Consider the following 26434-nt stretch of genomic DNA (forward strand, 5'->3'; position numbering starts at 1 on the left):
TAGGGCTAACATCTCAGTGACATACGGCATTATAGGCGTTACCGGAAAAAAGTAACTAAATACATTACTCGTTACGCTAAAAAAAAAGTAACGTGTTACGGGCCTGCATTACCTACAAAAGAAGGTAACGTGTTACCGTTACTTAAAAAAGTAACGCACATTACTTTGTCGTTACTTCATGGCCATTAATTTTAATTAGTGCGAATTCACCTTAAGAACTCACGACAACAATTTTATAAAGCTCACATTTCGCATAAAACTTCTAGCCCAAACAACGATTTTACGCAAAATCCTGATTTCACGAGAATACTTTGCACAAATGTGCAGGAGCTTAGCAATGTCATAGTGGCCTAAGGTTGCCTGTAGAGCTACATGTGATGGCTTCTAACACTATGGCACATGGTGAAGCCATTTTCTGAATGTAGCATTAAGCACAAAATGACACTTCATCATGAATTCTAACTTCACAAAGAAAACATCGCTGAACTGTAAACAAATTTAAGGTAATTCTCAAAAATGTGACGTTCCAAAATGCTCCGCATGCTTCCACTCTTTAGAGAGTTGTGTGTGTAAGTGGTTTGGGATGGGGAGGTAGGTGAAGGCAAGTATGTGAATGCGTGTTCGTGTACGTGTATCGTGCTTTATGGCTATTCTGTCTTTTTTTTAGTTGGGTGTGCCGTCAAGGGCAGGTGTTTTCTGGCATGCATGTGAGCCGAGCTGCAACAAGGGTCGTCGAGAGCACCTGTACATTTTCTTTATTTACAACACCACTTTAGGTGCTCTGCGCTATTTTTTTTCTAAAAAAGGGAGCGGAGTGGGTGACAATTGGAACAAAAAGTAACTAGTAACGCGACACCTCACGTTACTGAAAAATGTTAACGTAAGGGCGTTACCCGTTACAGCTCCGAAATGGTAACGAGTCTGTTACAAAGTTACCGAAAAAAGTAATGCGTTACTGCCAACACTGGTGACAGCTTGCAAATGTAGCAAATGAGACATATGATATGGTATTTTTGATAAGGCCGATCAATATTCCCTCGATATTCATATCATCTTAATAAAATATCATAAAATACAGACAGTCTTGTCCCTTCTAATTTGTGTTGGCATTTTGCGCAGTTTTTCTTTTTCAGATATGCTACATTAATTAATACATGCAGAATCGCTGATATTGGTGAGCACTTGACAATCACCATAGGAAGAAACAAAAATGCTGTGCCTTTCGTTATAGCAGGATTACAAAAAAAAAACGAATAAAAAGCAATGAAAAGATGCTCTACAACACTCATGCTTTGATGCCAAATTTCAATTACAAGCAGTAAAGCTACATGTATAGCTCTTGAATCCAAGCCGCTTACAGTATAGACACTCTTCTTAACCAATCGGTTAACTGATGTCAATGAAATTCATGGCAGTTAAAAGACTAGGACTGTTTGGATTCGAGTACAACCACACTAAGAATAAAATGCAGATGTTCACTACAACCTGCACTTGCGAGAGGATATGAAGTAGAAAATTTACTTATACAGTGAATGCTTGCTACTATGGATACAGTGGACATCCTGCTATAATGAACGGTACCCCTAATCTTGTTTGGCCCACAAAAATGCATGTGAAGTCATGTTCCATTAAAGCGGTCATATTTTAGTGCCCCTAACTTTGCTTCGAATAAAGTGTACTTCGAACATAATGTATGTTTTCTTCTGAATCATGCGAGTCGGTTGTAAAGAGCTTTGATTGTAAACAGCGTAATGTAAAAGGAGTAGGGACAGCAACTTTTGTTGCACATTCTTTTTTTGGAATCATGTGCAAGACATTAGTAAACTAGGAGCTCAGCGTGGGACTCACCTTTGCACTATATATAATTTAAAATTCAATTCCTTCTTTCATGTAGATTCAGTTCCGATTTCAGAAGCCAAACGCCGGCTATGACATCACAAGTGCAGTTTCGATCACACTAAGAAAGATGAAAAAGTGACATATTTGCCATTTCATCATATTCTAATTCAACCCTCACTCTTGCAGCCTGCTTCAGGAGGCAAAATGACAGTGAGTGAATAAACAGCCATTATACCACAATTTTTGTATGCCTTGTGTGGCTTCAACCACACTTCTGATGTCACAGGCATTGTTCAGCTGCTGAGTTCGAAATACTACAATGAAGGAGAAATTCAGCCATAAGTTATTTATCCTGCACAGCCGAATTCCATGTGATCTGCATTTACTAATGTTTTAGGCTAACTCCAGAAAAAAACAACATGCAATGAAAAATTTGGTGCCTCTTCCCCTCAAAATCCACCTGCTGATGTGCCTACTGGCGAACCAGTGATGATGAGAGTATCTTAAGTGACAGCACTGATTACCAAAAATAAACTTTGATAAGCATTGCTCTAATGTGAAATATGTCTGTGTTGCTGTGGTGTAATGTTTTGATCCCACTGTCTTGTGAGTACTCACAAACGCCTGAAGACGACGCCATAATTTAAGAACATATGTCTCGCCTGAACGTCCAAAAAATAATCCTGTGGTCCAAGCTAGTGTTAAAGCAGAAAATGATAAAAAACGCCAAAACTGATCTGATCATCTGTATGCTAGCAAGCTGGAACATACATTTCACATATCAAACATTTCACTCGAAGCAGGCCATGAATCGCAGCAGAAATAAGAGCCGAGAATGGAGTCTTTGAAACCAGGACAACGTAACAATATACGTACGATAACAATGTGCAGCAGAAGAATGTTATCTGAACACGCTTATTAACAAGGCCGATTGAAGTACATACCAGCGAATATTATGCTGACATGCAAGGATGTACTTACGACTGTTGATGACCGGGATACTGCTGACTGGTGCCCGGACTTCGCTGCCTGGTCTCCAAGTAATAACTGAAGCCGTTGTAACTGTGACAGCAACGACCTGCGACAGAAGAATACTATGTCAAAAGCTGCCCCCAAAGCTTTATCCGGTCTGCTTCAAATCAGACATAAATGACATAAAATGAGTTTTGCTCAAACTTTCTGGCATCCACTACTTTAATGTGACAGTGTCGAGCAAGACACAATGAAAGAAAAACTGCACTTATGCTGATCAACAAGCCTACACGAATATTCTACACACAAATAGTAAGATTACTGATATAACCTATTAATCCTCAGTGCGTGGGAAAGAAGTGAACACTTGAAGGAGCACAATAACAATGTGCATAACACTGTAAAAGGGCATCTCGGCATCCACTGTAGAGACTGTAGCAGCAAAACTTGCCACCCTGACTTCACTCGCACACAAGTTTTAAGCAAGCACAGTAACCAACTAACACGTGAAATAATTGAAGCAGAGCACATCACTTGGTCAAAAGATGCCTGTGTCAGCAGCCCCTCTTTATCGATTGGTTCCAAAGAACTGGCATTTTTAGCGGGGGGGGGGGGGGAAATGATGATCTTAGTTATCGTCCTTGTTCAGTGCAGCATGTATGAATGACTTGAATCTATGAATGGTAGTATGTTTTCTTCTTTTTGTTGGAACTGTATATATGCCTTGTTCCAAGCAATAAACATCAGTTGCGATCAGGGCTCGTCTCTGTCGTGCCTTCCTCGCAGTCCCGGCCAAAGTGCACGCTGTTCTGTTTAAAATGACTTTACCAACTCGCCCAAGCATCAGTTTTAAGGAAAAAGGTGACAACATTGACGCTATGTAGCACAATGCCCTTAACTCCACAAGAGCTGAGATGCATGTGCATCCATTTTTGAAGCTTCGCATGACATTTGCCAACGTCATCTCAGCTAGAATCAAGGCTACACAACCTCGCCCGATCCCTGTAAGGAGAGCCCAGCATGCTGGCGTTGCGAGTTCACCTGCCTGTCCAGCGCCTACCCTCGCCCACCCGGAATGGAGTTGCACATCGCCAGTAGCGGAAGTTGTCCCAGAAACAGCCTTCGCTGTAAAAAATACTACTCTCCTCTTGAATCCACCACAAATGCTTGGCATCGCGGAATGACTCCGTGCAATGAGTGGGTGGTGGCTGCGGTGGCAACAGTGTCATGTGCATGAAGCACGCAAAACAGAGCAGGTAATGAGATTTCGGTGTATCGGTCGAAATTGTTCCTGAACGCTTTCTTACTGTCAGTCTTGTGCCCCTGGTCATAACTTTGGTATACAAAATCGCATTTGTTTCATATTGAAGGTGCACTAAAGAGAATTCTGAGCTCGTCTTTTTATCACAGGAACTCGATCAACATGTTCCAAGCATTCTTAGACTGTGCGGCCAATTTCCCTATTAAATCGGGTTAAACATACCGGGTTCCGTTTTTATTTTTGAATTGACCACAGAGAGTAGGAGGAGTCAACCGATGCGTGAAGTGCCTTTCAGCCAGCTGCGTGGCAACTTGCTGCTGTGCCATCAGCAGACTAATACGTAGTAATACGTGGAGTGATCTTCAAAAATGTGCGGGTTGCTCGCGAGCCGAACATTATTTGCAACAAAACATGATGGAGTCATAGATGAAAAGAAAAAGTGTAGCTCCATGGATGTCGCGGGATTGCAAAAGTGGGAAGTGGGCAGACACGGGACGTTTGTAGTGCGTCGCGATCATCGGCGCACTGCAAGGAAGGAATCGAGATGTGAGCTTCTGCCGGAGCAGGCAATGGGGCGCATCGCCCCGCGGCAGCAGACAAGGAGAAAACATAGTCCCATTGCTTTGAGCTTGTTATTTCGGTGATACGCTCTCTGAACCACAAATATGTAATGGTTTTATCAAACTATTACTTATTTCTTGTCCAAAAAGAGTACTAAAAGTTACTCTGGCTTTCTTCATGGTTTTCGCTTGCCAATCGCAAGGTGATGGGGCTGAGTCTCGCGAAAGCAAAGAGGCCACGCGTATTTTTATTTCCATAGGCGTAATTTGCAGCTATGTTGTCTGCGACTGAAACTATTCACAGAAACCCAAAAATGATTAAAATAAATGCGAAAAACAGTTTTCCGGAACGATCTTTTGTGAACCTTTAAGTTCCTTGCCATGATTATTGATGATTATTACGTTGACAAATGTAGGTTTTAAAACAGATCATGTCAAATGAATCCAGTGCTCACCTGTTGCTGCTTTCTAGGACATCAACCTTTTTCTTGTACTCTTGATTCTCATTTATTAATGTCTCCACCCTGCAATAACAGTCAATGCAAATGCATATATCATCCTGACAAAGCGAAGCCCTGGCTGACAAGCAGAAGCCAGTACTTACAAATCTCAGATTAAAAAGATTAGCCCAACATTTTAACACCATAAGTAAACACAATAAAAAGTTTGTAGGTTAGTAGCACAGTGAACAAAGAATAAGTGCTTACTTCTTTTCTAAAGAGTCCATGTACTCTTTCTTCTTTCTCCTGCTTTCTTGTGCTGATATCTGTAATCATGTCAATGAAGCACTCTTAGGGTGGCCATTTGGCCACAGATAAAACAGAAACTGCTGGTGGCGCACGTAGAACTTGCATCAACATACTACTGCATGGGTACATGCATTGCACCACAGTCATAAACTATATTATGTCTAACATTTGCACCCATACTAGTACAACCTTTGTCCGTAAAGTTCCGAGACTGAGTCCATTAAAAAAAATGAGTTTAACATTGAAATCATTTGTGCGGCACCCCTTCGAAATATTCTCCCTTGCAGTCTATACACAGCTTCCAACGCTTCTTGAAGTCTTGGAAACAGTTGTAAAACGCTTATTTTGGCAGGACTGTCAGCTCCTTTGTCGTGGCGTCTTGAATGGCCTCCACGCTTTCCATCCAGCGACCTTTCAGGGCTCTCTTCACACGAGAAAACAGGAAGAAATTGCATGGAGAGAGGTCAGGCAGGTATAGCGGATGGGGAAGTACAGTAATGCTGTGCTGGGCGAGAAATTTTGTCACGCTGAGAGCAGTGTGTGGCCTTGTGTTATCGTGGAGAAGGCTCCATTGTCCAGATGCCCATAAGTCAGGGCGACAGCGTCGCAGTGCATCACGCATGTGTTGGAGCACGCGGATATAAAACTCCTGATTTACCGCCTGCCCTTGTGGGACGAACTCGTGGCGCATGACACCTCTTGCATAGAACAAAAACTATCAGCATTGTCTTTGTTTTGGTCTTCTGGCGCCGCAAATTTCTCGACACCAGAGAGCTTGTGAACCGCCATTCGGCGCTCTGCCTCTTAGTTTGAGGATCGTACAGAAAACACCATGCTTCGTCTTCAGCAATGATGCTGTCGATGAATGCAGCATCCTTCTCTGCCTCGGAGAGCAAATTAGCTCTCACTGATGCCTGCGTGTACTTCTGGTCCTTAATGAGGGACTGCGGCACAAGTCTGGCATTCAGCTTTCGTTTCCCCAAGTTCTCGCGCAAAATTTGGTGGCATGTTGTCCTACTAATGTCAAGAGCATCTGATAGCATGTGGACTGTAATGGTGCGGCCTTGCTGTACGATTTCCCTGATCCGAGCCACGTTGTTTCCATTCCGTGACGTTGAATGGCGCCCCTGCCTTGTGTCATCTTCCATTGACATTCTCCCCGAAATGCACCTCTTGTGCCACTGGAAACTCGCAAACTCGCACCTGCGATAATGTCTCGTTGCCGTAAGCGTCAGGAAGGAGCTCATATGTCTGTGTGGCTGTCTTGCCAAGCTTCACACAGAATTTTGTGCTTACACGCTGTTTAAGGTGGACGTCCATCTCTCCACAATCACTGACAGTAGAATGCGCAGACGACTAGTGACAACGTACTTTTCTACATGTAGTGCCATCTAGCGGCTTCCACAGGAATTAACACAAATAGCTCAGGTTAGTCCGAAAAGATGGTGCTAATATTTGTTTTGGGGAATCATTTCTGGAGAAAAAATAAATCAGTCTCGAAACTTTACGGACAAAGGTTGTACATTTAATATCTTGTAATGCATGTTACTATGAATATGATGCATAGTGTGTTTCATGTACTTATTAAAGCTACTTCGCTCATGTATTTCATTATAAGTGGAAATTTTAGCCGATTATTGACACATTGTTTCCCTGAAGCTTGTGAATGACCTTCTCAAGAGATAAATTTGTGCCACGAAAGTTTTGGTAGCCATTCGTGTTTTTTGCACATTTAAAAGGTGGATACCTTTTTAACACATCTAAGGCACCCTTCTGAAGCCATTATTAAATCCATGAAATATAAAAAATTATTTCCCTGGGTATTTATTCAAAATCTGGTATGCCACCACTATGGCTGCATTCCAAACACAATTATATTTCCCCCCACAATGAACTGCGCCGAGAACAGCAAGAGAGATTTTTGGTCTTAGGATTCAAATAAAAAAAGTACCCTATCAGAGACTTGACCGTAATGAGAAAACTCCAGTACCCCTTAGTGTGCAGCAAAACATTGACTCTCATTTCACCAAGACATTGTTTACCTTGTTTTTTATTTTCCGCCGTATCTTCTTCAGTGAACGCTCTTCTGCCTTAGTGAGCGGTAACCGCTGAGGAATGGGGTAGCCTTCTGCCAGGAGTGTTCGCTTCTCCTCATCTGTCAGTATTAGCACGCCCGTGGCACCTTTCTGCAAATGACATGATCCACAGGCATCACTATAACGCCACGCAGGGAGAGCACCAATGGCTATGGGCACAGTGCTACGAATACTGCATTGAGCAACTCACTTTCCCATGCAAAATCACCCGAAAATGCCACTGGCTCGCAAATCGATCTGTGGTAGCTTGAGTAACTCGAAAGGGAGTCTATTCTAAAGCCAGCAACCCAGACAAACCTGACAGCAGAAAGTTCTGGACATGTGGTCGTAAGGAAAGAAGCTTGACTGCTGCCTCATCACTATGTCTGTTGTATCCTACTTGCATCCTACTATCCATAATTCGTCTTTGGCAGTGAAAGCAACACAACATCAGGCCGGATGAGTGTGATTCATCCCCGATGATATTTTTACAATCTATCATGACGAGTTCAGCTCGGGATTGGCGGTTAAAGGGTTAACCACCGAGTATCTAAGTTTTCTGAGATAATGTGTCCCTCTAGCAGAAGTAACTGCCATACATAGTAGTCCTGTAATATTTGCTGAGGCATAATAAAGGAGGATAACAGTCTGGAAGGCCAACACAAAAGAGCCATAGAATTATTCCGAGGAAATGTCGCGACAGCGTACCGCCTGGTTGCTGATGAGCTGACTTCCGCCGCTTCCAGAGCCCCGTGACGAGGACGATGAGGAAGACGATGACGTCACGGCCACGCGCGAATGTGACTGGCTACGGCGGCTCATAGAGGACAATGATGTGGACGCATGGTGGGACGAGCCCTGGCTGGATGACGAACCCTGAGGGGACGGTGCGTCGGGGCTGCTGCCGCCGCCACCAGCTGCCACTGTGAAGCTGGTTGGTGAGCGGTTCTCTGTGCTGTGAACGGGCGACAGGCTGCCATCTGAGTCGCTGCTATGGCTGGATGGAGGTGTGGGTGGAAGCACGAAGCCGGACGCTGCACCAACAAAGCACACGTCGCGCGCATGCGCAGTGTCTTCAGGCAATTTATGACAGCACCGGTAGCTTCAACCTTATTCAAATAGCATTCAGCCAATGAATACTCCACGTGTAGTAAAAAAAAAACGTGTTTCTTGCAAATAGTTTTTCCCGGACAGCTGATAACACCAAAAGAGACAGTTTCGACCTCAGTGTTGAATGAACAACAAAATTCTTTCTTGTGTGCAAGCCAACTGTTCCCTTTCATAATGGAGGCATCTGTAGGTCCCATTTAGGAAGCATCCTGTAGATCACCACACGCCAAGCCTACTATATAGCGGATATAAGTAAGCCTCTTTCACACAACTCTTATCAAACCTGTCTTCACGTCAGCGTCATGAACAAGATCCTCCTCTCCACTGGCACATAGCGAGGATTATGGCATTATATTTTTGCTGACGGTGCCTGGCCCAGCTAGACGGTGAGGAATGGGCAGATAAACGAAAACTCCCAGGCTTTTTTGGTTACCGCCGATATGGTAAAGCGAGCCCCCCTCCCCTCCATGCCCGCAGGGTCCATCACAGATGGACATTCTCATTGGCCCTTGAGTGAACTATGTCAGTGCTACACTGTTACTGGGCAGTATGAGTTAGTGTGACCCCCGTAATTCGGCTTTTTTCCTGTCAAGACACAGGGGCTGCTCGTCGTTAATACAGTTACGGCTGGAAGTAAGCGCTGGTCTCAGGGATTGTTGAATGATTTCTGCTGATAAAAATCTACAAATTCCTCAGATCGTCTGGGATCCCTACACTAAGCGTAACATCGAGGCCCTTGAAATGATTCAACGCAAAGCCGTCCGTTTTATTTTTTCAAAGTATCGTGTAACTGACTCACCAACGACCCTCATGCAAACTCACGGTATTGAAACATTACAGCTGCGCCGGAAAATTCAAAGACTGAAACTACTTTTCTTACTAAAAAACCATAAACTGTCTATGAATGCAGACCCCTTCCTTAAACCTAACACTACGCGCCAAACACGAAATCATCATACACAATCATTAACCCCTTACAGTGCTAGGATTAACGCCTTTAAATACTCATTTTTTCCACGCACCATTGAGGAGTGGAACAGGTGTTCGCCAGATCTCTTAACCAGAGCTGATTCTTTTGACTCAATGTTTTCTTCACAGCATTTAATTTGAGAGCCGTTTTCTGTGTTCACTTTTTGTATTTTGCATCTGAGCCTTGTATTTATTGCTGTATTTTGTGTTACAACTTGTATTTAACATTTTTTCAATTTTGCTAAACCTGTTCTTTTTTGCATATATTATGTACTCGCCCCTCCTGCTTGGGCCTACTGTAGGCCTGCAGTATGTTCTAAATAAATAAATAAATAAATAAAATAAATAAACTAGAGCAAGAGATAATTATTGAAGAGCTCCTAGCAACAGTAAAAATAGCACGTCCCTTCCAGTGCCACTAGTGCAACAGGGAGGACAGTCACACATATCGCAGTGCATGGTGGGCAAGAGGCACTCACGTGGTTCCAGCTTGACGTTGACCTTGGGGTAGACCACGTGGCGCTCGTGTCGCGGTGCCGCCAGCACTATGGTGGGCTGCTTGAGCAAGCTCTGTTGCGGCGGCTGGTGCTGGTGGTGCAGGTGGCTCGCCGCTGCGGGCGCCACGCACGCCAGCGGAGTCTGTAAGGAGGCGGCCACCAGGGGCGCAGAAGCGAGCGCCGACGACAGGAGGCGTGAGTTGCGACGTGATGATGACGATGACGATGTTGGAGGCGGCGGTGGCGGGCTCGATGGAGGCGCGGGAGGAGGACTCATGGGTTCCTGCTTGACGACCACGCCACCAACGGCGGCGGCTGCGGCAGCGGAGGTCAGGTCTGACTGACCGGTCACAGTAGACACGGGCACCGCAGGAAAGCACTCGGAGTCCATGTCTGCACAGAGAGGGAAAAAAAGACGTGTTCAACCAGCCAGTAATAATGGTGGTGGTGGCGGTTAAACACTAGTTAGAAAGCTCGCAGCACGGGTACCACTGTGCAACGTGAGATTCAGCGACGTGACGCCACTCTGCTGTCACTTGTATGTTCGGACCATTCTGCGTGGTGCGGTGTTACGCCAACAGTAGCGCCATATATAACCGGAAAACATGCGCCCTTAACAGCTCTCGCTGTTGAAGTTGAAGGGGCGTTCACGTAATATGTGGCACGACTTCAAACGTCAGCAGTAGGTGCAAGGCGGATGTGGAAGAGAGAATTTGACTAGGTAATACTTCTTAAAACAGCGCAAAAGACACGGACTCAGGCAGGAGGGATCCAGACAACACTGAAATATCCTGAGGACATACTGAGGATGTTTTTTTGAGTACATTCTTTATCCTCAGGACATCCTCAAATGGTCCTCAAAAAGTACTAGAAAGGTCCTCATGTCCGGCCTCAGGACATCCTCAGAATAGCCTCAAAAGGACAATTTCTGATGTTTTGAGTACATTCTGAGGAGGTTATAACTGGTCAAGCTGCATAAAAAAACGTGAAAAATTTGTGCAAATAATTTATTCATTAAATTCCTCAGCTGCTTGCTGCCATTTGGTGTTATCCCGGTGTGCTGCACGGGCTCCTTTACTGCTCTTCTGAGCTGCGACTGTCTTCTGTGGTGCCTACAGAAATAGAGATGGAAAATCAGAGATGGAATATGCATTTATGACGACACACATTTACAAAACCAAAACATAGTAGAACACCGGAGCACAGGCAAATCATGTTATTATTTTGCATGTTGTGCATCCAAAAAGGAAATAATTCATGCAAATAATAAATACTTGCACATAAGTAAAGTGTATATTTGGGAAGAAAAGGCACACACAAACATCCAGCCATATTAAGGTGTGTTGTTGGGCAAGCTGGTGAGATATTCAGAGGGAAAACAGTGCAAAAGAAAACACACAGGACAAGAAAGACAAACTCGAGCGCTAACAACTGAGTGTATTTAGTGCGAGAGCGAAATAAATACTTGGAAAAAATGACAAATGCGCAGGCGCAGGAAAAAAAAACAGCCATAGCTGAACTGGTCAGTCGATCATTTCGTTAAGCTATTCACTGCCTTCCTCTATACATTTATGTTTTCATAAAAGGACTCCGCACCAAAACAGGCAGCAAACAATACAAGACAAGCGCTTGTTCCTTCTCTCTTACTGCATGCTGTCTGTTTTGGCACTAGGTCCTTTTACGAAAATATACACCAACTAGCCCCTCAGCAAGCATTACATTTCTGTTTCACACATTCCCTAAAGTAAATAGAGAATTTCTCGTCTTTTGTGTACAAATGCCCCACTGACATGAACCAGAAAACTGAGAAAACCCTCAGTAAAATTTAATAAAATCCCGCCGATAATTCTGTAGCACACATAAATAGTACTGGCCAAGTTGAAATGCAATGATGAGAGATACTGCTTGAAAGCATACATTTGGAGTTGGAAAAAAATAACATGCCACCCGCCATAGAAAAAGCCTTCAGCTTCTGCCACTGTGGCATAAACTCATGGTTTATACAGTCAGTTATGCTGATATTTCTGAATGAAGGAGGGGAAAAATAATGGCATCACGTTTAAAAAAGAGTTTCAAAGCTTTGCGTGAAACATTCTCTAGTGGCCAGGCACGCAGACTAGACAGTTGTGATGCTCTATATATGCCAAGCATTGATGATGGGCATGGAGAGGAGTACAGGTCCTCGAGCTGAATGAACTTTCTTCCTACAACGCAAGGTACTCCAGTTGGCAGATGTGCAAAGTTCTCGATGACAATTATAGATCCATCTTGCAGAATGCAGCAGCTGTCCTCTTGCCAGGGGCAAGGACTACGCTGCCTGGCAGCTTCACTTTTTTGAACTGAGGCCCTTGACATGGAGCAATAAGGGGCCCAGACTCATGTTGTCCAGTGAGCAGTGGGAAGTTTGGCATCTGCTGAGCCTCCTTCAGTACAGCTCCTTGCTCTGATAGTTTGTTAGAGAGCTGCTCAAGTGGTCGCTCTGGTTTTCGGAGCAGTCTTTTCAGAGCATACATGTGGTTCTCAAATGGGTACGTACTCCATGAATCCAATGGCCCCAGGTGCTCAACATCGGATGCCAGATGGCATAGTCCATGCACATTGTGCGAAGCATGCTCCTTGCCATATATCTTCGTAAAGCCTTTAACAAAATGGTTCAGAAGCTGCCCTGCATACTGCACTTCACTTTTTGTGCCATTAGGCATTGAAAGAATGGTAATAGCAACATGCAAAGCTAGAAAATTCTCATACATCTGTGATGGAAGAAGCGATGACAGGAGCACGGGTCCCCCATACAGCAAAAAGAAACGAAACTCTGTGGCCTTCCAGCGATCCAGATCTGTGAGGCTACGAGGCTTTCGGTTAAATTCACAAGGAACAAACGGTGCGGCCTTGACATTTCTCACTGACAGTTCAATGCGGACTTTGCTGCCAAGCCTTATAGCTTTCGGGCCACGGAACCACAATACAAGCAATTTGTGCACCACGCCTAGGCAAACGAGGTGCATATAATCTAGCGGGACATCCCTCACAATGTCTATTGGCAGCTGCTCTACAATACTGCTTCCAGTATGATACTGCTCCTGCGACCTCTGCCTAAAACTGCAGTCAGTTCTCAGCTCACTGCTAATGTTTGGAAAACAGACTCTTCCTTCAATGTACGCACCCTTAACAGTGTACTTCGTGCAGCTGTAATAGCCCGTGTGGTTTTTTACACACAAAACAAATGCCTTTGCAGGCGCATCACACACAATGGCTTTTAGCTTTACAGGTATTGTGAAAGCTTCAACAGCAATTCCTGTAGATAAAAGAACATTTAGCTCTTCAACAAAGCTGTATAGGAACTCATTTGCATCTCTCGGCTTGCTGTCACCGAAGAACACACTCGTCACAAATGGTGCCGCATGCTTGAGGTTGCTTATGCGGCCGAGAATTGTCCAAAACTGGCCTCTAGAACTTTTCGATAATGGTAGGCCATCAATATGAAAAGTCAAATTCAGTTCCGGCGGCAGGTCTCGACACTGTCCCAAGATTTCCCGTATTCCTGCTTCTACACAGAAGTGGCGGTACTGGCCTTCCGAAATTTCGGAAAGTTCATTCGATTTTTTCGGTGTCTGTAGCAGCGCTCTCGCCGATGATGGGAGAGAAGAAAAACACTTGTGGCTGCGGAGCACTTTCAAAAGTGACGTGACAGCAGCATGCGACGACCCAGACTCCACTGCCCAAGTTTGAAGCTGGTGGCGGATAGTCGCTACGTCCTCGTCAGCGCGTTCATGATCGGCTTCGTAATCAAACCTGCCGTCAACCTGAGGACAAAGGTCCTGATCGGAGCTTAAATCTACAAAAACCGACGACGTCCCAGCTTCAGCATCTTGACTTGTGGGGTCTGGGGTCGGCACATCCTCAGTATCGGGCACAAAACGTTCGGTCACACACATATCACGCTGAAGCTGGCTGCACTGTTCTGACAATGGATCAGCACCAGCTTCGGCACACGCGGCGAGCTGCAGGCTAACGTCAACCCGTCTTTTCCTTGTGCGGCGAAACTTTCGAGCACGACTTTCCGTTGACATCGCGCAAATCAGCAGGTCGTAGTGCAAATCTAAAAGGCGTCACTCACTTTTCTGAGAGGCATCCATCGCGGAATAACACGCACGTGCGAGTAGCGTGCGTGCTTCGCCGTCACGGTGATCGATCACGACGTTGCGGATGCAGGCTTGGCTTGGCTTAAACAAGAAGCGGCAACACACGGTAATGATGATGTTGATCGTGCGATGCGATGTTAAGAGGCAATAAATATTGCGGAACGATTGACTTTGTGAAAAAGAACATTTTTTACTGAAATAAAAAACACCGTAATTTGCCTACCCAGCAACACACAGACGGGACCCCAGATTCAAGCCCACTTTCCGTGATCGGGCTAAAATCGTGCTCCTTCGCCAAAGGAAAAGCTAGCGGCATTGCGTACAACACGTAGTCTTGCATGAAGGAAAACGATTTGCAGAAGCTTTAATTGTGCGCGATAGCATCGTCACATGAAAAAACGGCAATCACAACTACGGTAGACCAGAACTCATCGATTTTCTCAGGACATGAACCAGCAGCGATGCGGGTGGTTGAATACGACGTTGCACGAGCCTACCGGAACCGCACCTCAAACTTTTTTCTCTGTCGTTGGCACGCAGCAAGCGTTCTCTGGGCTGCAGTTAGAACCAGCGTGCATGCGCGGTAGTCAGCTAAAGGCGGTGGTTTCTCTCGTTTCCGCGTGCAGCAATTTGCGGTCTAAGCGCGCTGTCGTTGAAAAAAAACTGCATGCATACTGTCAATGGGATAAAACTTCAGAGCGCCGTCGCAGTAATGCATCACAAATAAAACTTAATGGAAGTAAATGCTTAGAAATAAAATTTCACACACACACACACACACACACACACACACACACACACACACACACACACACACACACACACACACACACACACACACACACACACACACACACACACACACACACACACACACATATATATATAAGCATTATTTTTTCTGATAATTTTCATGCATGCGTGTTCACAAACATATGTCCTCAAAATGACATTTTGAGGAGCACGAAGCCGCTGGTATGACCTGAGAACATCATTCTGCGAACGTTTTGAGTACAATCCAACCTGGGACATTGTGAGGACATATTGAGGATGTTTTAGAGGCCCCGAGGACGTTTGGACCATTTGAGGACGTCCTCAGGATGTTTGGTGTTGTCTGGCGATCTTCCTTTCTGTCTCCTCCCTTTATTCCCCTTTTCTTTTGCTTCCTTTTCCTTTCTTCTTTTCCTTCCCTTCTGTCTGTGTCCATCTCTTTTGCGCTGTTTTAAGAAGTATGAACCACCAACTAGCCCGTAAATCTAGCTTTGTGAAAAGGTAATGTTTCAGGATAGAGCTGCAAGTTTAAATAAACGCAACAAACGACAATTAAATGCGTCCCATGCCACAATGTCAATTGTAACAGTTACCATGACGATTAATTGGTGGTATAATCCACGGGAAAAGTGATCCATCGGCCATGCGACGCCACTATGCAATCACGCGCCCTATCAAGAGGACGATATGACCATGTGATCTCGGCATACCACGACCACAGACAGCATATTGTCGATTGCGTGCGACACTTCTGTTCACCCAAGGCCGATGTCTTTTACCGCAGTGATTGTTCCCCTCACATCTGTCATTATAATAAGGAGGCGAAATGTCACAGGCTTATATGAAAAATACGGAGACATTTTTCGTTAAAAACTTTAATGAACCAAAAAGGTTGCGTTGTCGCCGCCGTGGATGCAGTGTTGGGTCCAGGCTTCAGGCGATGGCTGCGGCTTCATGCCTGCAGGCGACCTCCAGTCCCCAATCCAGCACCAGCCTCTGAACTTCAGGTTCCGAGCTGGTTACCGCAGTCTCCCACTGTTCTTTGTTGCTAATATGCCGTTATGGCCTAGCCCTAAGCCTGGGGCATCCGTACATCATATGTGCAAGGTTCCCTTTTGGATCCTTACACGGAGACACATTGTTGCTTTTTTGAGAGGTCGGCTCTGAAGACAGTGATAGACTAACTTATTAATAGACGACCTCGCTACAAACAGTAATCAAAGCCAGTGACGGACAGAGGAAAAGTATTTAACCTATTATGCTGGGCAGATACCGTAGTAGGATTTCGTGAATCGCGACGAAGATCCTTTATGCCGAAGTGCACTAATAGTAAGAGACATAGCGATGATCAGTGGCATTGGTCCTGGCTCCATTGGTTCCATTAGCGGTGAAGCAGACGTTTATTTACTTGCGGTATTGTATTCCGTTCCACTGGTTAGAGGCTACCATATACCCTATATATAACACTACAGGTGTTTCATTTATGCTAGTTGTTCAATGGCTTCAATATAACAAAGGACCCGTTACTGTGGACAGGGACACATAACAAGCATGAAGGGTTTACGTTTGCACAGGAGAGGCAGGAAGATTAATTGATCTGCACTTCGGAGATATCACAGAAGGACTCTGTTTCCTACGTGAAACAGACACACATCCAGCCGGAGGTTTGAAAATAGTGCGGCGACTACTGATCCGGAGAACCCGGGTGCATTTTTTTGAGCAGTCAAAAAAGGAAGCCAACAGTAACCGAAACCAAGGTGCATGGGGAATGTTTCTATTTCTTTAAATTTGTAGCGCCAATCAATTGAAAAATAGTACTTAGATTAATGTGTCGCTTAAAGAACATTACTTATAAAGCAGCAGAAAAGACAACCATGCCGCCGGTGGGATCCGAACCCACAACCTCCGAATAACGCGTCCGGTGCTCTACTAACTGAGCTACGGCGACGGCTGTCCAATATGCTGCTTTCGTGGGTATTTATGTTTTGCGTGTAAGCGAACCTTGAGAGTGTTCACCAGCGCCACCCTCGTCCATATTGTGGACATACCACGTCCTGTGTGTGTGTGTGTGTGTGTGTGTGTGTGTGTGTGTGTGTGTGTGTGTGTGTGTGTGTGTGTGTGTGTGTGTGTGTGTGTGTGTGTGTGTGTGTGTGTGTGTGTGTGTGTGTGTGTGTGCGTGCGTGCGTGCGTGCGTGCGTGCGTGCGTGTGTGTGTGTGTGTGTGTGTAGAGCCCTCTTATCCCACCGGCGGCATGGTTGTTTTTTCTGCTCCTTTATAAGTAATTTTCTTTAAGCGATAGATTAATCGAAGTATTATTATCCTACTGATCAGCACTACACATTAAAAAAAATTAAACATTCCCCTATGCACCTTGGTTTCGGTGACTGTTGGCTCCCTTCATAAGTTTGTCAAACGAGCCCTCACTTCATTTGCTTTGTATATATATATATACATATATATATTAGCAGAAAAAGTTAAGGAAATGAGGGGCTTGTTTGACAAACTTATGAAGGGAGCCAACAGTCACCGAAACAAAGGTGCATAGGGGAATGTTTCTATTTTTTGTTTTTTAATTTGTAGTGTCAACCAATTGGTTTAAAGAAATTTTTTTAAAATCAATTGATTGGCACTACAAATTAAAAAAATTAGAAACATTGCCCTGTGCACCTTGGTTTCGGTGACTGTTAGCTTCCTTCGTGTATATATATGTGTGTGTGTGTGTGTGTGTGTGTGTGTGTGTGTGTGTGTGTGTGTGTGTGTGTGACATAAGCCAACCGCCACGGAAACCAAGGAGCATAGATTTTTAAAAATCTGTGCTGATCAATGGATATATATATATATATATATATATATATATATATATATATATATATATATATATATATATATATATATATATATATATATATATATATATATATATTGCAATTCGCTCAAGCACGTTCTGTGCGACAAGTGCAACGTTCTCCACAAGCCCACTTGCCAACCGCCACGGAAACCAAGGAGCATAGATTTTTAAAAATCTGTGCTGATCAATGGATATATATATATATATATATATATATTGCAATTCGCTCAAGCACGTTCTGTGCGACAAGTGCAACGTTCTCCACAAGCCCACTTGCGGAAAGTTTGGAGCTCTAGGTTGAAGCTATAGACGGTATTGCAAGGCTGTGGGACGTACCAATTTCGGAAAAGACCAAACTACACACAGGCTACAGGCCAGGCATCGACAATGCAACCGCAATAATGATCCTTGCGACGCCAAACACAAGTGTTCTGAATGAAACACCTGCTACAAACGAGCACTTTTTCTACTGTACGATTTGGTTTTTCTGAACAAAAAAAAAAAAGCCCACGTGCTGTTTCTTATTCCGGAAGCAGTCAAGTGCATCAAGTCAATGGCACGGCAGCAGTGATGTCGGATAAGTGGGATTTATTCCAGGTCACCTCAGTAACCTGTGACAAGTAACGAGCCGCATGATCGAAGTAAGGCGTGGGGCTGAGTCCCTGGTGAACTGCCGCCGACTGGATGTCCTTGTAATTGAAAGCTTCGACTCCCAAAAACTGCCCACGTGCTCTTGCGTTTAACAAGCTTTGCGTAAGAGACTGCACCGCATGCCAGATTCTCCGACCCCAAGTTCAACCCCGGGCTTTATCAGGAACACAGAAGCCAGTTCCAGCTGTTTGAACTTTAATAAGCGATGGCGAACACACACTGCTGTGCGAAGCGAGGCGTGTCCTCTCCCAAACAACGCCCAACGGTTTTTCGGTTCAACTTGTCCACTGGCGCCGCCTGGCGGCGGAGCCCGGAAGCACGCGCGAGCGCATCGCCCCCGCGCGTGTTTACATCCCGAATGCAGTGAACCCGACCGAGTGCGAAGCCTCGCAGAGATGGCCGAGAGGAGGGGTGCAGAGCAAGCAGAGGGCGTCCGCACGCCCAGCCAGGAATGCCTTCCTCTCACCCTCTCTTCATATCGCAGCCTCTCAGCTACCGCACTCTCACCAAGGTCGGCCTCCCCCCCACCAACCGCCTAGCGTCGAGGAGGCAGACTGGCACGTGCAAAAGGAACACACGCAAGAGGCATGAACCGGAACGCAGCCAAGCTCGAGACGGACCGACCGACTACGGGGGGTACACGACTCCAGGGAGGACGCGTTTTTTTACAAGACGTCGCGCAGCGCACGTCGCAAGGGGAGGAAACTGGAAAGCCGCCCGCCACGGCAGACGAGATCAGCCATCTTTGAAGTGCGGCGTGTCTGACGCCCTCAAAACGTCACTCGGGCGACGGCAGACCGTGCCCCTCAGAGCACAAGGCGATGTGTCCCGGTTTGCTGGCCAATGACGTCATGGACGCGGAGGAAAGGGGTGCGGAAAGACGCCGTCCCACGGCGGTTGGGGTGTGCCTTGCACAACCACCACAGCGCGTGGCGGGCGATGACAGGGCGTTTGGGAAGCGGCGTTGACGGCAGTTTCCGTTGCACGGCGCACTGTGACCAAGAAGGCTGAACATCACCGGGACAGCTTGGTGGTCCCGTGGGGCTTCCAGTCTTGCCGATGCCCTCTAGCGGTCACGTCTACAGCATGTGGAAAAGAACGTCTACTTGAGCTACGCTGTACCTCAGCGACGCTGTGGAGGGCTGTCTGTATGTGGATCCATAAGTGTCAGCGCTGACAAAACTCTCCATGAAGAGCTGTTATCTGTTTCTTTACGCTCAGCTTGAAAAGGGCAATGTCGTCTGCTTTGTTTCCCGCTCTGCAGTGACAGGAACTGTCAAACACGAGTTGACAAAAGTGCGGACTTGAGTGTTTTGGTTCAGAGCTGCGTCGCTCCCGGACCCTCTCAAACAAACACGGCCTTTCTTTTTTTGTGCACCTTATCTCCAAAGTTTGACAGTGCTTGACATAGACGACCAACGTGTCCTAGTAAGCAGCACTTGCTTATCGGATGTGTCTCGCGTGTCTAACGCGGGAGTCAACAAAGCTTTACGGCCTTGACATTGAAACGCCTGCTTTGGAAATGCTGTTTTTTTGGGTCGCACGCTTCAGTCAACGCCAGTGTCAAGGACTCGCGGGAACACCGGGACGGTGGTGACGGTGTCGCAGGTTGTTGCGAGCTGTAGTTGGTAAAAGGTTAAAACTCAGCAAAGCTGGATCATCACGCATGTTTTTCTGAGGCGGGGAAAACCAGAAACAAAGGCCTCGGAGAGCTGTTTAACGGGACATCAAAGGCGTCCGCAAGGACAAGAGGTCTCGTAAGACAGGTATATAATATAACGGCCCGTTTATGTCCAAGTGTATTAAACACAGACGCTGCTACACCCTGGTGGAGCCTGGAGCTTCTGCGTTCTCCTGATTTCATAATAGGCTGCATCCACATCTCGTGGTAACCATCGATGATTAAAATTAATTAGTCAACAGATTATGACATCGAGGCATGCTCATGTCATTGGCTCCAGGATACTAGAGCTTACGCAAGATGGAGGAAGTATGTTCAATGCGGGGCGACAAGCACTGTCCCGGATATCGGCTAGCCTACCGTTATGTGTTCCACTGCGGCATCAGGGTTATTTTGCTAGCCCTGTTTTGTGAACATTTCAGGTTGTTCTCCGGAGCATGCATTAGGTCACTGATTCTAACTGCTTACACGACACACGCAACCGCCTCGGCGCAAATGCTGGGCGTGACGGGCGAGCACAAGCCGGCCACACCACTGCTCGAGCCCCACCCAAGCCCAGCCCGATGTGGGCACAATGCCATTACGAGTATAGTATAGGCGTATGGTCTTTTCGATTGAGATGCTTTCTGCGCCTGAACAACTAGGGATTTGAACAAGGTATAGACCCAACTGCATCGACAATATACAGACTGTAGTCCCCTTTGACACTCGGCCGTTCGCTCTGGATGCTTAAAGCGATTAGAGAGCTATAGGCGGACACAACTCAAGAACGAACCGGCTTTTTCCCCGTCAAAGAAGAGTCTTTTACCCCTTCCAGCCAATGGTGTCAGCCGATCCTCATGAACATGCTAGTGTGACAATGCAGGGAGCGGCCTGAAAATGCAGGGAGGAGACTACCCCCGACCAGGGAGAGAGGGGGCTATCCCCTTCATCGGCTGCCCATGCACTATCCCACCATTCAACACCTCAACCCAACCCCTGCACTGTCGCGCTAGAAGGTTCATGAGAATCTGCCGAAGCGATTGATTGGAAGGGGGTTCTTTGACGGAGTCTTCCCCGTCAAAGGACACCCTTCCAGCCAATGGCGACGTCAGCTTCGTTCTTGAGTTGTATCCGAGTATACCTTTTCAAAAGCTCCACAGTAGGACCGGGACATTTCAGCCGCGGCGCTAGAAATTCTCCTACAAGTTGCATAGTAATAAGACAAAAAAGGCACTCGCGGAGACACCGGCTCAGCTTCAAGAGTCACGTGAGCGAGCACGGTTACGCGTTCGTGCGTGCGGCATACCGCGAGCGGCAGCCACCCAACAGCAGCCTGCTCGGCACCGTCGAAACCACGCGGTGTGTGCCGTATCTTCGCTCGCATTACACCCACGCCAAACATCGGAGAAAAAAACTGGAACCGAAAGGTGAGGATGCAGGCGACGTGCGCATATCTTATCGACCTGGGAGAGGATTCGACTTTGCGGCAGTACGCGCCGGTCATTAATACGCACCGACGCACTGTTGTTCTTGTGGGTTACAGAAGCGTGAAGGTCAATCATTACGTTATACGGGCATGGCGGTGACCAAAAGCTTAAATATTTATGGCTTATGGGGCGGTTTGACGTCCCAATGCGACTCAGGCAATGAAGGACGCCGTAGTGAAGGGCTCCGGGTAATTTCGACCACCTGGGGTTACTTAACGTGCATTGACATTGCACAGTGTACACGGGCCTCTAGAAATTCGCCTCCATCGAAATTCGAACGCCGCGGCCGGGAAGAAAGTGTTACATGAGCAACAAGCTTCGTGGATCAGAAGATGACATAATGTTTGACAGTGAAAACGAAATTTAGAGAGAGAAAAAAAAAGAGGCAGTGACAGTGGTGACCAAATGCTGTCGCGGACAGGGCATTGCAAAAGGCATGACCTATGCACTGTTTTTTTATTTTTTTTATTTGAAGACTTGTCATGAGGCATTAAAGAGGATGTCGATAAGCCAAAGCAGGTCGTGTAGGCTGTTCTCTCCCAGAAACGTGAGTAGGCTCCTGCTCTTAGCGCTGCCGGTTAGCCATAATGAAAGGCGTTCTTCTTCTCGAGTTCTGTGTTTCTGGGCACATCCACAAAAGGTGGCGAAAATCCACCCCCCGTGATAAAACTGAATAGCCGTATTTCTCGCAGGTAACGACACGGGAAACACGATGGCAATCTTTCCCTTTGTCATTTCCTATCAGGACGATTCAAAACTAGGGATTAAGAGGGGGTTAAACGCAAGGAGCGTGCAATACGCGCTAAAATACGGCACAAGAAAGAGGCCTCCCTGGGTCCAGCAAAGAGTGCTCGAGCACGACAGTGTTGCCCAAACACATCATACGGCCCAACGACGCGTCCAAGGCGTCGTGGTCGGCGGCGTCACCATTGAAGATGCGAGGGAGGGTGGAGGCAGGAGGGAGTGCTGTACGTTCTTGGTGTGACGTCTTCAGCCGCTCGACGCCAGCCACTTCCGCGTTCCTCGGAGAGCGCCCCCAGCGCGGCTCGCTTCTTCCAGAGGGAGATCCCGTTCCGTCCTTCGTCTTGCCAGCCAGTCTTTTGTTTCTTTCACGCTCGCGCACGACCAGTCAGCCGTGGGGCTCCAGTGTTCTTTTTTATATTTTTTATTTATTTGTGTCGACTTCGGGACGCTGCTTCGCCGTGAAAGCTCACGACCGAACGCCGCCGCAAGAGGAACGCCTTCGTGAGCGAGCAGCTTCGCCCCCTTGCGCCGGCGGCAAACGGCGGATGCCTTTCCTGAAGGATACAAGCAGCGCAGTTAATCGGCCCAATATTGGGAATGTACTGGCAAAAGCCGGTCCTACAAAGGACCAGAGTAAAAACGCAGATTTGCCAATATTGGGAACATTGGAAATACATTGGCAAAGCCGATCATATAAAAACCAGAGTAAAAACTCACATTACCAATATTGGGAACATTGGAAATACACTGGCAAAGCCGGTCCTACAAAGGACAAGTGTAAACTCACAGCAGGATCGATATTTGAGCTAGTTGGTATTGCATCTTGTAAAAATTTATAAAGCGCACTCAGGACAACGGACAAGGAAGGAAGGAAGCGCTTGTGTTGTTTGGTCTTCCTTGTCCGTTGTCCTGAGTGAGCTTTATATATTTTTACAAGATAAAAACTCACATTTCCAATATTGGGAACATTGGAAATGCAACGGAAAAAGGTGGTTCTACAAAGGATGACAGTAAAAAAACATCAATTCCCAATATTGGACATATTGGAAATGTATTGACAAAAGCCGGTCCTACATGGGGCCAGAGTAAAAACATTCATTTCCAATATTGGGCCGATTATTCGTGCTGCTTAGGATACCTATGCCGGGCTTGTAAAAATAGCATCTGACACAACCTAATTTCACAGAGACACCTCACGGGGAAACCTCACAGCAGCACCTCGCAACAGCACCTGACAGAAACTATGAGGCTCAAAACTATTGCATGGGTAGGTTTATGGTTAATGGGGTTTAGCGTCCGAAAGCGATCCAGGCAATGCGGGACGCCGTATAGTGGAGGGCTCCGGGAAATTTCGATCACCTGGGGTTAACGTTTTTAACGTGCACTGACTTCACGCAGTATACAGGTCTGTAGCATTTATACTCTATCGAAATATAAGAGGTGAACCTCATTTCGAAAGCATATGCACCCCAGCTTTTTTTTTCTCTCCCAACGGTTCCCATAGGCCTGTTTTCTACCTATCTGCGCTGGACGTGAACAAAGCCATCGCATGTCCGCGTTAACTAACACACATTTCTGAATCCTCGGTGCAGGCTAAGAATTCAGTAGGTGCAGGTCTGACGGTCAATTTTTTTTTGTGAAACATATTGACTAGCGCATACACAGACAGGGACCAAAGTAAGAGACAGGACACACACTAGACTTGCAACTGGATATTTTACTTGAAACACAGTATTTATACACTTTCCTGCTGCGCCACCAGTGCCACCTATCAGTTGCCGTCGCGTCAAATGACGAAGAAATTGAAGCTTGATGGAACAAAATGAACAAGGCACATGCACTATGGAGCACCCCGAAGACATCTAGCATTACACGATAAGTGAAACCTAACAGATAGGGTGCTTTAATGTGGCGCGAAACACAAAAGATAAACGAGGATGATCTAAAAGTTAAACATAAAAAGGGGGTTGTGTGGTCTGTACCAGATGAAAACTTATCAAGAAGCTAAAACCAGCACGAGAGACCTGCAGAAAGGTCAGCAACACGTGTCAACAGCACCAATGTTCAGATAAAGGAACACCAGGGCCTACCAAATGAAGATGACCACACCAAAGGGCGGAGAGAATGAAAAATATAAAAACAACGGGACCTCTAAAGAGGCCTACACACGACAGTATAAACTTAGCAAAACTGGATGGTACACTAAACCCGAACAAACGTGGTCATAAAAACTGATCACACGTGGTCCTAAAAAAACACATCAAACAAAGCCCTGAACACAACATTGTCAAACATAGTACAATTAAATGGAATTTTTTTTTCTCGGTAATTGTCCGTCACGTTTCGTGCTACGGTCCCACAGGCCTCGAAAAAGTAGAAACGACCAAGTGTGTTGCACTCGAGAAAGGAAAACAGTAGCGCCGAGTACAACGAACCATCTAGCCCAAATAGAAGTTCTTCTAAACAATTCTGTTGCATTGCCTACATGAGTACATGCGCCGGTGGATACGTACGCAATTCAAAACAATAAACTACTTTACGGTAAAGAGTAATGGATTTGGAAGTAATTTGGCCTTCGTGAGCAAAAAGCTGATCTGGCCAAAGGAACTGCCTTTTTTAGACGACTGCCCTGCGCGCCTCGTTGCAGCCGCGCGGCCTTTGAAGAGGCAACTATAGACGGTGGAACACGGTAATTTCCAATCGTATTTAGGCTGCATCAGTGGCTTCCTTTTCTTCGCATAGATAAATAGTAAGAAAACAACTGTGCACTACTACTAAAAAAGTAAGGAATGTCAGAGGAGGATACAGTCCCTATCTTGATCCTCACCCCGCATACCGTAGTTAACCGGTTCTAATACGCACATTTTTTTTTCACCGAAATTTTGCCTTAGAAGAACATGCTCGTCAAAATCGGATAGAAAACCGAAATCACGCTCTGAACAGTCCTAGCGTCATCGCCATCACACGACGGCGCTTAACATGTATGCGTAGGTGACTGACACCTGAGCTCTCAGGTTAAACCAGCCCCAAACTCCTCACAGGAGCCAGTGAGTAAACGTTTATTGAAGAGGATGGTGGCTGGAGCGCATGTGGGTGGGCCCTCAGTCCAACTCGGGCATCAAAATATAGAGCGTTGATTTGGACCAAAAACCAGAAATCAGCAAAATGTCGCGCCACCTGCCGCAGTCGAAACGAACTGCGCAACGCTGCATGAAATGGGAATAGGCTGGAGAAACGAAAGTTGCAAGTTATAAAGGGTGGAGTCTTCGCTAAAGCGCGCCATTGTCAAGCAGCTCTGCGTTTGCATTCCGTGCAAATCAACTGCGCGTTGAGAACACGGAAAGCGCTATAATCGGGTATTTACGGTACATCTATACATAGCGCACTCGAAACAACACACGGTAAGCCAATTTACGTCTCTGTCTTAGCCGAGCGTAGGTGTTTGTGTACGCACATGCGTAGGCGTACATGGCGGTGGTGGGAGGGTGCTGCCCGCTCGCATCCGTGTGTGCGTGCCATCGCGACGACCGGAGGTGGCTCGAGGTTCGCGCGTGTGTGTTAGTGCGCGTACACTTGCTGACGTCACGGCAGCCGCGGGCCGAGATTAGTTCCGGAGGGCGCTCGGCAAGCCTTCGGCAGCGGCGTGTGGTTGCCATGGCAACGACGCCCAGGGCTCCCGGAAGGAGGATTTGGGCGCGCACTGCGCGCCTGAAGCCTTCCTCCGTATCTCGCTCAGTGCAGGCTCGCTATACATCTATAGTGTGTCGACACTGCCGCCCCCTCAATAACAACTGCTGTCACTAAACCGAACCCAACACTTGTGCCCACGCAGTTTCCTGAGCCACACGGGACAAGACGTGCTTATTCTGAGTGTGTATGTGTATGGACTTGTTCGAACGCATGTAGACGTACTACGTGCTGTGAGAGAATTTAGCGTGGGCTATAGATGGTCCGCGGTCACTGACACGCGTGTGTGTACTAATACGAGCGACGCGAGGCGTGCGGCGGATGGTTAATAGCGCCCGCTTGCGGGCTGACGACGGACCATTAAGTACCGGGACGAAGAAGGCTTTGTTTCATGTTTGTTTCTTCTGAC

The 26434-nt window shown here is 46.4% G+C and overlaps 2 protein-coding genes across 5 annotated transcripts in view; both read right to left on the minus strand.

Annotated features, from left to right (window-relative positions):
- The window catches only part of LOC144104139 (cyclic AMP-responsive element-binding protein 3-like protein 2), a 322001-nt gene that overhangs the window by 12688 nt on the left and 282879 nt on the right, over positions 1-26434 (minus strand). For 3 of the 4 annotated variants that reach the window (XR_013308441.1, XM_077636969.1, XM_077636970.1), the window contains 6 exons: positions 10015-10425; positions 8165-8490; positions 7424-7567; positions 5340-5398; positions 5088-5156; positions 2821-2917 (listed from right to left, as the gene is read on the minus strand). Coding sequence is in view for 3 of the 4 variants with exons in the window: in XM_077636969.1 (XP_077493095.1) it covers positions 2821-2917; positions 5088-5156; positions 5340-5398; positions 7424-7567; positions 8165-8490; positions 10015-10425 (1106 nt within the window). In the remaining variant the exon portion in view is untranslated. Of the gene's footprint in view, positions 1-2820; positions 2918-5087; positions 5157-5339; positions 5399-7423; positions 7568-8164; positions 8491-10014; positions 10426-14149; positions 14272-26434 lie in introns of those variants that run through there. The other variant, XM_077636971.1, reaches the window with a different exon arrangement.
- LOC144104137 (uncharacterized) lies at positions 12160-14130 on the minus strand. The gene has a single exon (XM_077636968.1). It carries the CDS (start codon positions 14100-14102, stop codon positions 12288-12290), a length of 1815 nt encoding a protein of 604 aa, XP_077493094.1. The 5' UTR covers positions 14103-14130; the 3' UTR covers positions 12160-12287.

This window comes from Amblyomma americanum, chromosome 9, assembly GCF_052857255.1.
Source record: "Amblyomma americanum isolate KBUSLIRL-KWMA chromosome 9, ASM5285725v1, whole genome shotgun sequence".
In the NCBI taxonomy this organism is placed as follows: domain Eukaryota; kingdom Metazoa; phylum Arthropoda; class Arachnida; order Ixodida; family Ixodidae; genus Amblyomma; species Amblyomma americanum.